Consider the following 12,756-nt stretch of genomic DNA (forward strand, 5'->3'; position numbering starts at 1 on the left):
ACAGACATCCAAAGGCGGTCCGCGCGACGTAAACGACTTTTGGGAGTCAATTTATTAATTCAATTTTTCACCTCCCTAATTTTATTGAAGTTTTCATTTTCCTGTGTGCTTGTACTACCTGCGTAACTGTATGGATCTGTGACTGATAGGCCCAACAAGGTGCCTCCATGAGAGACCCTCACTCAAATGCCAGGGAATGGATACTATTAGCCCAAAATATGACAAAAAAAAGTTATGCCCATAAAGCCAAGATGCTAGCTGACTACATGCCAAAATTCATGGCATGTTAATTGGCTTGATGGCTTGGGAGTTACAAGTGTCTGAGTTGCAAAAAGGCAAAAAAAGCCACCAAAAGCCAACGCTCTCAGGCCATGGCTGGAACTTTACTCAGAAGCCTCTTTCAGAAGCTCGTTTCGCGAGGCGCCTTCGGCGCGCCGGGTCCTTCGGCCCTGAAACGGGTGCTTAAATTCGGCCGACCGCGGGCTGCGCAGATCTTGCTCCGGTCTGTGAGCTGACATCATCTTGCAACCAGTGGCGACCAGTCCCACCACCTCTCAGACTCCAGCAAAACCACACGAACTCTATTCGACTAATGGTGAGCTTCGCCGGATCTGGCAACGCATCCCTGGGTCGATGAATGCTGACTTGAATCGAATAAACAGGATTCAGACCAAGATTTTCACATCAAAACCTTGTTCTATCAAGGTCAGTATTCCAAAGTTCCTACGTTGTAGCTTGCCATCCAGCAGTCTAGATTCAAGATTTATGTTGTGGTTCATTCTTTTGCAATTCATAGGCTCATATTCTGAGTCGCATGATGCGATCAGTGCCATCAAGAATCCGTCTTTCCAACTCGTTTTGTTCTCGGCGAGATGTTTGATCTGTCTCAAGAAACCTGGCGAAGCCATCAAGTTACTCAAACAACATCACGAATCGGAACCGGCTGCTCGTGCCCTGACTCTTCTAGCTGAATTTTACCAAGATTCACCCATGTCGAAGGCGAAAACTGATAAGCTTGGTGAAGCGGCTGAAGCACTGATCGAAGAGATCGCAGACGAAGAGAATGACGGTCCCGACTCGGTGCTTCGTGTCACTCTTGCAACGATCTTGACGCTTGCGGAGAACCTATCGCTAGCGGTCTTTATACTTAAACAAGGCGTCCAACTCAAGTCACTCGAAGCTGTTGCTGCTCTCATCTCCCTTTACCTCTCACCTCGACTCCGTCGCCCCGACCTCGCTCGTAACCTATACATCTCGGCAAAGGCATGGGCCGATGACGCAATTCTCCTTCAAATGGCCGAAGCCTGGATCGGAGCGACCACAGGCTCGGCTGCCGGAAACAGCAACGGAAGGGAACCGGGTGGTTATCAATCTGCGTTCTATGTTTTCGATGAGGTCACCAACACAACCGCCGCTAAGCCCAATGTCGTGGGCTTGAACGGTAAGGCCATCACACAACTTGCAATGGGTCATGTTGAGGAGGCACAAGCCAACCTGGCCGAAGCTCTCAAAGTGGTCAGTCAACCTCCCATCCTTTTTTTCGAGCCAATTATTCCTATTTTTCTCAATCCGTGGCCTACCTTCCCACCTCTCCACAGGATCCAGAAAACGAAAATACATTGGCCAATTCGATTGTGATCAGCGCACGCTTAGAATCGCCTCCAACGGAAATCGCTACCTCAATCCAGTGCGTACAGCTAGTTCCCTGAGCCCGGAGGTTTTTTGACACCCAGCTTACGCTTGTTTGATTTAGGAAACTGAAAACCCTTAATCCCAAGCATCCGCTGATTGTAGATCTGGATCGACAAAGCGCCCTGTTTGATGATGCTGCCAGCCAATTTGTCGCATCTACAGCTTGAAATTCTGATGCACTGTAACAATTTCCGTTGAACCTCCGCAATCGAGTCACATGTCTTTGAATAAGCTTTTCCTTGTTAAATCCTTATTAAAGCCTGAAAATCCTTGTTAGGTCCTAGACTCCTCCGAACTTTTGTTATCCTCTGGGCTTTAAAGTTTGCTGGATCTACCCCCTCCCCAATTTTTCATAGCACGATCGTTCACAAACAGCGCTCGCTTCAATTAGTTTTCTATGTCCCTAAAGCAGTAACCCCACGAATCCCCTATCCTTGACTGGATTCCAACTGGGAGAACTTTGGAGGAAGTTTCACCCACATTAATGGAATATGGTTATGCAGACGGAATACCATTGTTGATCAAGTACAGCATGCCTAGCTTCCAAAGACGAGTCCAGTTTCAGAGGTCAATTGATGATACCTGATTAAGCAATCTACTATGCTATGAGCAACACATTAAGCAAGCAGGTATCAGGTGTTCCCAGTCAAAATGGAACACAAAACAGCGCAGAAAGATTCTTGAAACATTCACATAAGGCTTATGTGTCATGCCTTTGTGGTAACAGCTGGACCATTGAACCACTGGTTTAATCCATGGGCTGTTGTCTTACTTTAACAAGACAAATACCAGACTGTTGTGATAGCTGTGAGGATAGCAGGACAAGTGGTCTTATTGACAGGGCAAAGATAACAGGTCTCATAAGTTGAGAGCACTGAATAGAGCTGTACATGCAAAAGACTTCAAAATGTAGAAGCTTCACTTCAATAGGGGGTTTCAAAGTAGACTCGCGCGTGCATGCAAGTCACTTTGCATAACCCAGTTTTGCGGGGAGACTGCAAGTTGGCGTTCAACACTTGAGTTGAATGCCGGCTTGCCTTGCCTTGCAAGTGGCATGCGCGGGTCCACTTTGAATCCCGCTAATATTTGACACTCAGGATTCAAGCATACATTCACTATAAAAAAACTGAAGAAACTACTGTTAGTTGACATGCAAGAACCTTCATCCTTTGACCTTTCCGCCAGTTTATCCAGGTTCATACTTTGGCTCTTACCCAAGTGAGTCCAGGTTCATTCCATGTGCTCTTGAATACCAACTCAGTGTGGCCTGCCAAGCACAGCAGATCACAGCAGCTTGATTTTGAGGGAACTCCCTCTAGAGATTCTCAGATAGGAAAGGGTGGCCTGAGCCATACATCTCAAAAAGGGCAGCTCTACACAGACCAGAAATTGGTGGAACATTACCAATGTGGTGATTTATATTGACGGGTGTGGTAGAATGTCCACTCAACAATAGCATGGGAAGGAATGCACAAGCAGCTGAGCTCAGAGTACATTGGGTGACAAAAGCGCTGAGGATGATGTCAGGAAAAGCTTACCTGCGCATGGAAAGCACAGATCAGATGATATGTATATTGCGGACCACAGAGTTTGGATTGGGTGGAAGACCTGAGCAGACGGGTAGGGCTGGACTGTGGTGGACCAAACGTTGTAATGAACAAAAGTGGTCACTGCGTAGAAATGTCAAGACCCCGCCGCTCCAAGATGATTCCCAGGTAAAGTCGGGTGATCTGGAGAAACTCCGCTGCAAAGCTTCGGCGCGTTGTAGGGCTCTGAGTGGGATAAATAAAGTAAAGCACGTAAAATAATCTAGCTCCGCAAAGTAAACAGTAAAATAAAGCTCCGCCGCATAAAGAAGATAACTCCGCCACAAAATTTCGCAAAAACCCCAAGAAACAGCCGTAAAGCAAACACAAAATTTCGCAAAGCACAACCGTAACACATAAAGCAAGTCTGCAACGTATGCAAAGTAAAAAGAAGCACAACAATACGCAAAGTAAAGTAAAAAACCGTAAAAAGAGAGTCTGTGGGCAGTATCATGATGCAGAATCCTCCCTCCACCACTGTGGTTTTATAGAGAAAAGGAAGAGAACTAAAAGATATCCTCCGCCCGCCTCCCACGCACACCATCCGCTAACTCCGTTCACACACGCACACTCGTCATCCGCCAAGTGCTATACACACACGCACGTCATCTGACAAGCTCCGCTCTCACGCCAACTCCTGTCGTCTCCGCCGCTTGCCTTTGTCCGCCGTCAAACTCCTCTCTCTAGCTTCCACGCCCCTGTCTAGCCTATGATGTCAGGATCCCACACGCCACCCTTCTGGCTGCCACGGCTTCCCCCAATCACCACCTGCGCTATCCAGTCCGCGCTGGCCTGCTTAGTCTGAGTCCAGTTCCGCCGCCGCCTTCAGTTGTGCGCTCCGTTCCGCACTGTTTCCGCACCGCCTGTGCGCCGCACTGATTGCTCCGTGGAAAATTTGACACGAGTCCCAGAATTGGTCACCATAACGTGGGGACTGATAGCAGCGGCGCGTCAGTGGGTGGGCCAGGGCAGCTGAAGCGGGTGGAGCTGGGGCAGAGGTGCTGGTGAGAGACCAACTCACAGAGGATAGGCAGAAGACGTGGGGGGTCAAGTGTTGGAGAGGAGTGGAGCATGGGAATGTGACATGCAGAAGTCGGGAGGAGACAGCGGACTAGTGCGGGAAAGCATTGAATTGCGGGATTGGGTGGGAACGGAGACGGATGCACATGGAGTGTCAGGGTACGTCTCTGAGGTGACATTACTCTGAATGTAAATGATACGGAGTATCAATGAGAATGTTGCTGGCAAAGCAGAAATGACCAAACAGTTATACCGGAGTCTATCTCTACTCAATTGATAACAAGGCAGGAGGAGCCACACCTCTTGGGTAAGAGGGGCCTAGCAGAGCAACTCCGTGCTTGAATCTAATAGATTCTTGCTGCAGAGGGAATGGAGAGAAAGGAGAACCCAGTGAGCTTACCTATTTGGCATCAATAGGGGATCTGATAGGTAAACACTGGAGCCGGAGTTGGGCAAGGAAGGATGAAGTTGTAAGGAAAGAGGGAAAGAGGTGGTGGATAAACCGGATAAGGTAGTGAAAAGTGTGGAGCCAAGTGGAAAGGCCCCAATTTTTGATGTTTCAACAATATAAGCGGGCTTGGTACCAAAGAACTCTGGGTGAGAAACTCTCCTTGCCGGAGAGCCCCCTACTATATGGGAGAAATGAGTGTTGGCTCTTTTGCTTCTCCTTCTTCCATATTCTTGCCTGCTGTTCAGCGGGACTAAGAACTCAATTGAAATACATAAGTTGCTTGGGTTTGTCCCGGCAGTGGGCTCTACTCCACAGCTGACTTGAATTCATCTGCAGTCCTGTGACTTGCTTTGGCTTAGAGAGGCCTGTCTGAGGCTGTTGTTGGCTACTTGCGCTTTCTGGAGTAGCAGGTAGCTGACATAGAGGGCTCATGGTTTCTCTTCTCTTTTTCCTTTTTGGCATCATCTTACGGACTACTCATCACTACACTTACAACTTACAAACGTTGTGGTGAGCCTAATCAAAACCTTATTACATCACTCAGACACTCACCAGGAAGGAATCACCGCCAAACGCCCTCTAGAAATCACTCTGGTACATGTAATCCACGCCCACAGACACTTCATAATAGCCTAGAACCATCTCTACAAGGCGCCTCAACTTCTCAGTATTCACTTTCATGGATGGCCCTCCACAATGGGTAATAAAATATGTACAAAATCAGGTCAAAGTGGGAGAAAGTCCACCATCAAACAGAGCCAGACTATTAGGAAGGACCCTGAGTGTTCACTAGAATTAACTCCTCTATATTCCAGCAAGGCGTAACTCTTTCTCAGATGCATGGCGGCTGATGCGCCATGGTTATTGTTTTCCTCTTATGTCATCCCAAGCCATGTAGTAGATGCCTTGTTGGTTTGTTGCCTTGTCACCTTGTTGGAGGCTTTTTGTACCCTGTTCCCATCTTTCTCTTCGTCTCAGAACCACCTGTTGTCCCCTCACTATAAATGTAGAGCCTTTTGGCCCATTCTGTTTGTCCCCCATCAGATTGTCACTTTGCATCCCTGGTCACAGAATAAGAATTACATAGCCTATTTTACCACATATTTTACAGTATATTTTCCCCCTTGATTTCGTCTAGAAAGCACTATTCTCAATACTTCATCAGCCACACTTTTCTTTAAGAGTCCATACTCTTATTCTTGTCCCATATTACTCTCCCAACCTGAGAGGCAGCTTTTCACGCACTCATCCCTCTCTAAGCTCTATTCCCCCAAAGAGTAGTTCCACAAGTGGTGTCCCAACAGTGGCCTGAAGATCTTTAGATTTATAGTCTCGTCATTTCTAGGCTAAATAAATACATTAGTTAAAAATTACTCTAAAAATTCTATTGATCTTAGTAGAAAAATTACTCTTACTCTTAGTTTAAAATCTTTTCAAACAAAATTCCGACCTAGAATTCTTCTGAAATACCTTTAAACTCGACGCACCCAAGTCTTTCTACCTTAAATAACTATATCATCAACTTAGTAGACTCTAGAAACTTAACCGTAGAAATACCGCAAGAAATGCCTAACACCGGCAGACGAAGCTCTTTCTCCGGACCGTACCCTAGGTTCCATTTATCTAATATGGAAATTCCGCCGTTTGGAGGAAATACTAGACAAGCAAATGTTGGATTAGCGCCTGCGCCGATGGACGTTGGATCGTCGGTTCCGCCGGGGAACGCTGGATTGTCAGTTACGCCGAGGAACGTCGGAGCTATGCCAATAGTGAATAGCGGGCTTACATTTTCATCAAATCAAGCGCCCTCAGTGCCATTTAATCCTGGACCAATGAGAAATACTAGCCCTTCGACCACAGGAAGCGCAGCGTTGGATCCACTCCTAGGAAATAACTTTTTAAACAGTCAATACCGCCCTGCGCCGCAATACGTAAACCAGACTCGCCAATCAGGCGCAGCAGCTCAAATTACGCCACATTTCTTACAAACTAGCATTCAGCTCCCCGCCTATAACCCAGAACCATTTGGAAGGAAACCAGTTAAAATCAAAGCTGGCGCCAAAGGACTTATCTTTGATGGTACAAACATGGACATTGGAGATTTTATTAAGCGCCTGGAATATGCGGCTAGATTGGATGGCGCCCAAGGATCTGATATTGCTCTACAAATTATATTCTTCTTGGAAGGGGAATCTTTAATCAAAGAAGTACAGGAAATGGCAGAGCGGGAAAGACACGACTGGGAAAAACTCAAGCTTAAATTAGTTCAACGTTGGGGAAAAATGCTTCCGCTTCTGCAGTACACAAGGAATGATTTGGACAAACTTATTTCAACCACGATGGCGAAGGGAATCAAAACCCAGAAGGAGTTCCAGGATTTCAGTATCCAGCTAGAAAACTTAGTAGCCTACTTAGTACGCTGTCGACACATGGTTAGCGCGGAAGAAATCAGGCACTCGGTTCTAAATTGCTTATCTTTTCCTATCCGGATCGCCGTAAACCGCGAACTCATAAGAGATAACCACATGGAAATGGCCTTGGATGGATCTCACATTCTTCCGCCGTATAACACTATCTTGGACTATATTAATAGAGAACTTAGGACTATGGCTATTTTAAACGACGAAAACATTCAGAAAGAAATTCAAACAATTCAGCCACCGGCGCAGAAAGCTCAACCAAAAGATAATGCTATGGATCAACTTACTAAAAGCCTCTCTAGCTGGAATGTACAAAAGCAGCCGTCTCCATTTGTGTCGTCAAGTCACGTTCCTTATAAACCCGCCCAACTAGACCGGTCCCCATCTAGCTATAAATGTAATTACTGTCACATGATTGGACATACCATCCACAGGTGCAATCAAGTTAACTTGGACGAAATCAACGGATTAGTAAAGAAGGAAGGAACCAATGTTATTTTACCAGACGGAACTCAAATACCTTATGATAGAACCAGGCCTTTTAAAACCGTAGTTGACACTTATCACCAAAGCAGAGCACAAACAGCGGGAGTTATCAATCTACCGCCAGGAACGCATACGGGAAAAAAGGAAGATAGCGCACCAGAAGTCCAGACCTCTTTTGGAAAGCTTGAGGAGGTTGAATATGCGGAGGAAGACACTTTTGACTGCGACATTGGAAAGAGAACCAGAAGTGGTGCAGAATATCCTGAAGGGTCAGACAATTCGAAAGCAAAAAAAGTCAGAAACACAAAGGAAGAGCTCATGGACGTCGACGACGAGAGGATCTTGGAGATTGCTCGACAGGATGATTATGACCCAGTTCCTCTTCCTGCATCTTCAAGAAAAGAAAACCCCGCACCGAAGAAGGTTAAAATCCTCACGCCTCAGGACTCTACCAGCGCGCCAACAAAGGAGAAACCTGCCCGCAAAACCTATGTGGAAAGACCATTAGCTACACAGTTCCCCGACACGGAAGAGAAGTTGGTCTCACAAATGTTAAATGAGAAAATTCAACTCACCATTGGAGAAGTTTTTGCCATATCTAACGGCGCCGTGGATGCATTCAAAAATAAGATTAGTCCTAAAAGAGTTCCTATAGATCAACCTAAGACAACCAACGCTGTCGACGTCAACTCTGAAGACGAAGAGGAGGAAGCGCAAGATAGCGGTCCAGCGCATTACGCTTGCCCCTTAGGATATGTTGCTGTCACCATTAATGGGAAGCAAATTCAGGCGCTCTTAGACAACGGTTCTCAAGTTAATCTTTTACCTAGGGATCTAGCGGGGAAAATGGGGCTTATAATTACTCAAAAACCTATGAAACTGCGCGGTATTGGCGGACACAAGAGTGACATTCTGGGAATTGCGGAAAATGTACCGGTTAAAGTAGGAAATATTACGAAAGAAGTGCATTTCTGGGTCTCTTCTGCGGCGGTACAGCCTATACTAGGAAAACCATGGTTGATAGACGTCTCAGCTACTATTCAATTCAAGGACAGCGGTGTGGAATCCCTCTCAATAAATAAAAATGGTCAGACTTACCTGGTTCCAATTTTAAACCCATCAAACCAAAAATACGAGACCACTTTTCCTGTCAATTCCGCCACAACTTCGAGTCATTTTTTAGCTTCTGGCACCTTCCAGAAGTAGGTGATTGGAAGGTGCCCAAATATAGTGTAGAAGAAAAGTTAGTGTTTGCGGCAAAATATAAATCAACGTCAAAAAAAATCAAGCCAGTAAATCAGTTCATGCCGCAGAACATAAACTCACCCTTATGTAGTCCTCCTTTATCTAGAGATCCTTATGTAACACCTTTAACTCCTCACCCGCCTAATTTTACCCCTACTTGGAAAATCACAGAAGACCGCCTTAAAGTCATTAATTTCGGTCCACCCGGGTGGCTCAAACCTGAAGAACTTAAATTATTCAAACATATCATCGTAATGCGGCAGGGAGGACTTGCTTTTTGGGAGGAAGAGAGAGGACTTCTCAAACACACTTACGGGAAACCTTACATCATTCCCGTCATCGCCCACGAACCTTGGCAGCAGCGACCTATTCCAATTCCTGCCGCAATTAAAGATCAATTCATAGAGTTAGTACGGGAGCGCATCCGAACAGGTCTTTATGAGCAGTCTTATTCCTCTTACTCTAGCCCGGTCTTTTGCGTCAAAAAACAAGATGGAAGGCTCAGGATTGTCCACGACTTACAAAAACTCAATAAAGTAACAATTAAGGACTCTGGAATACCGCCTTCACCGGAAGAATTAATTGAATCTTTTACCGGGAGAGCTTGCTACGGTCTGGGAGATATAATGGGAGGCTACGATGAAAGAGAGTTATCATTAGAATCTAGGCCATTAACCACCTTTGAAACTCCTCTGGGACGATTTCAGCTTACCAGATTACCACAAGGAGCAACCAATTCTGTCGCCGTATACCAGGCGCAAATGATGTGGATTCTACAAGACGAAATTCCTCAAAATGTTGGTATATTCATTGATGATGGCGGTATAAAAGGTCCTGTTTCAGATTACAATCAAGAAACTTTGGCAGAAAACCCTGGCATCAGGAAATTTATCTGGGAGTACGCCGTCACTCTGGAGCGGATCTTATTTAGAATAGAAGAAGCTGGACTCACAATTTCCGGAAAGAAATTTGCCTGCTGCGTCCCCGCGTTGGATCTTGTGGGTCACGTTGTGTGCAGGGAGGGCAGAAAAATTTCGAAAAAACAGCTAAATAAAATTGAAACATGGCCGGTACCAAAAAATGCAACGGAAGTTCGAGGTTTTCTAGGAGTCTGCGTCTATGTCAGGATGTTTATTAAAGGACTTTCAGAGCTTGCCGCACCGCTTAGAAAATTAACCAGAAAAGACGCGGAATGGAACTGGAAAAAGGAGTGCCAGGATGCGTTTGATCTTTTGAAACGGATAGTAGGTTATGATATAACTCTAAAAAAATTGGACTACTCTGAAGGAGCAGGAAAAATAAAATTAGCGGTGGATTCTAGCTACATTGCGGCAGGAGCAGTACTCACTCAAGAAGATAACCAGAAAGACAGGCCAGTCTTATACAAATCCGTGGTTTTTTCGCCGGTGGAATCCAGATATTCTCAATCAAAACTGGAGCTCTGTGGCGTCGCAAAAATCCTAAAAAAATTACAAACTCAGCTTTGGGGCCAGCAATTCGACCTCTTAGTGGACGCTAAAAGCCTTATAGAAATGATTAACTCACCTGATCTTCCAAATGCTCCCATGACTCGTTGGGTGGCTTTTATTCAATTATTCTCTTATAATTTGGTTCACGTCCCTGGGAAAACTTTCACTATGCCCGACGGATTATCTAGAAGACCGCCAGACGATGATGAAGGAGAGCAGCCCAGTTTTGACGAAGATGAGAAATGGATTAAGCCTCATCCCGGTTTTGGCGTCAAAGAAGTTAACACTTTAAATTTGGGGGTGGAGCGCGGTCAATTTCAGCAAGAAGGAATTTGGGGCAAGCTTCAAGAATATTTGCTCACTCTAAATAGGCCAACAGATACCTCTGACGCGGATTGGAAAGTAATAAAGCATAAATCTGCCGGCTTCATGGTCTCTGACGGCAAACTTAAAAAGAGAAATAAACCTTTCCCGCAACTAGTTATCAGCAATCCAAAATACCAGGAACACATTCTGGAGGCGCTTCACGAACAACTTGGCCATAGAGGAGTGGAAGAAACTTACAAACGGACTAAGCTTAGGTTTTGGTGGCCGCACATGAAAAGAAAAGTCAAGAGTTGGGTCCAGTCCTGCAACGCCTGTCAGAAGAGAAGCCCCTTGAAACCTTTGGAACATAAGCACGCAACAGGGAAATCTACCATTTTTGGGCGCGTCAGTATGGATACAGTACATATTAAAGCGGGAAAGTGGAAATATCTAGTGATTGCAAGAGATGATCTCTCCGGATGGGTTGAAGCTGTGGGATTGGAAACTCTTAAAGCTAAAAAGATTGCGCAGTGGTTTACGGACAAATGGATTTTCAGATATGGTGCACCTCACACAGTTGTAGTCGACGGCGGGGCGGAATTTGGGAAGGAACTTCAGGATTGCTTAAAGCAGAAAGGATCCATTGTAAAAGTCACTACGCCATATTATCCGGAAGCAAACGGGATGGTAGAAAGAGGTCATCAGCCCATTAAAGATACCTTGGTTAAACTGGCTGGGACGGACGGAAAGAAATGGCGCAGCTACTTACCTCTTGTCCTTTTTGCGGATAGAGTTTCTACGAAGAGAACCACTGGTTATACGCCTTATGAACTCATGTTTGGCCAACCGGCGGTTTTACCAATTGACCTCGAACTGGAAACTTTCTTAGGGACTGATTGGGAGTCAGTAAAATCAACCGCAGACCTTCTCCTTGCCAGAGTTCGCCAACTGGAGAGGAGAGAATCAATTTTGCAAGAAGCCTACAAGAACATGAAGGACTCCAGGGAAAATTCTGTCGAATATTGGAATCAAAAGAAACCAGACAGAGGACCGCTTACGCCGGGATCCCTAGTTCTTGTGTACAATAAATCCCTAGAAAGTCAGTGGGGAAAGCTCTTTGAAAACCGCTGGAATGGGCCGTACCGCATAAAATCACAAGAAAAAAGTGGCTCATATACTTTAGAAGAACTTGACGGTCAAGAACTCAAGCGCAGGTATGCGGCGCCGCATGTGAAGCTGTTCCATTCAAGAAAACTCTGATTTTATTCTGGCTTCGTTGCTTTTTTTGGGAAAGATTAAATTTTCTATGGCTATTCACATTTCAGACAGTTAGATCTATAAGGGCTTTCAAGATTTAAAAAAAAAAAAAAAAAGAAAAAAAAAAAAGAAAAAGAAGTGGGGGACTGGTGTTGCCGATAGGAAGCATAAATTAGTAAAATAAAGGAGTAAATTTCAGTGAAAAATAAAAAATTAGGGGCTTACTTAGTAGGCCATTTGAATCTCAAAGCTACCATTTATCAGCGCCTCAAGTTCGCGCTCAACATGGCGGAATTCCAGGACCACCGGACGACTGCCGCGGGCACGGCCATTTCGACGAGCTCTTCTAGTCGGTTGATTGTGTTGGAATTGTGTTCTGGCGACAAGGAGGCGGAGGCGTTGCCAAAAAACATGAAGTTGCGGGAGTTCAACAACCCAAGTGACATAGGAGGCTGCTACATGTACTCCAGCGATGAAATCTTCGTCGTCGGAGTGGATTAAGATAGGATAATTTTGTGAACCAAGGGGATAATTATTTACTAAAGATAAGGGAGTATTGGTTTCGCTGTAACCGCTGCGCGCGTTTGTTCGGGAGTTTGGATCCCAGGCACCATCAATAGGCGATTCAGGAATAAAAGACATGGTCAACAGGAGAAAGAGGCGAAGTGGTTGTGTTGGCTTAGCAAGGAATGATAGTAATGAGGAGTTAGTGGATTGGATTTTGCCATCATTTCAATCCCCTTTATATAGCTTTGGGTGCTCTCCTTTTGCTCGGAAGAATCCGAGGACTTCGAACTTTCGTCTAGTTGGGAACAAGACCATCG

The 12,756-nt window shown here is 45.4% G+C and overlaps 1 protein-coding gene across 1 annotated transcript; it reads left to right on the forward strand.

Moving 5' to 3' along the window:
• Nucleotides 1–592: 592 nt before the first annotated feature.
• Nucleotides 593–1,859, forward strand: PtA15_3A632 (uncharacterized protein; the record flags this gene model as incomplete). The annotated part of the gene is made up of 5 exons (XM_053167619.1): nucleotides 593–595; nucleotides 663–705; nucleotides 797–1,515; nucleotides 1,599–1,687; nucleotides 1,754–1,859. The coding sequence occupies 5 exons, from the start codon at nucleotides 593–595 to the stop codon at nucleotides 1,857–1,859; spliced, it is 960 nt and encodes a 319-aa protein (XP_053018818.1).
• Nucleotides 1,860–12,756: the final 10,897 nt, after the last annotated feature.

The sequence above is a fragment of the Puccinia triticina genome, chromosome 3A (assembly GCF_026914185.1).
Source record: "Puccinia triticina chromosome 3A, complete sequence".
NCBI classification, from domain to species: domain Eukaryota; kingdom Fungi; phylum Basidiomycota; class Pucciniomycetes; order Pucciniales; family Pucciniaceae; genus Puccinia; species Puccinia triticina.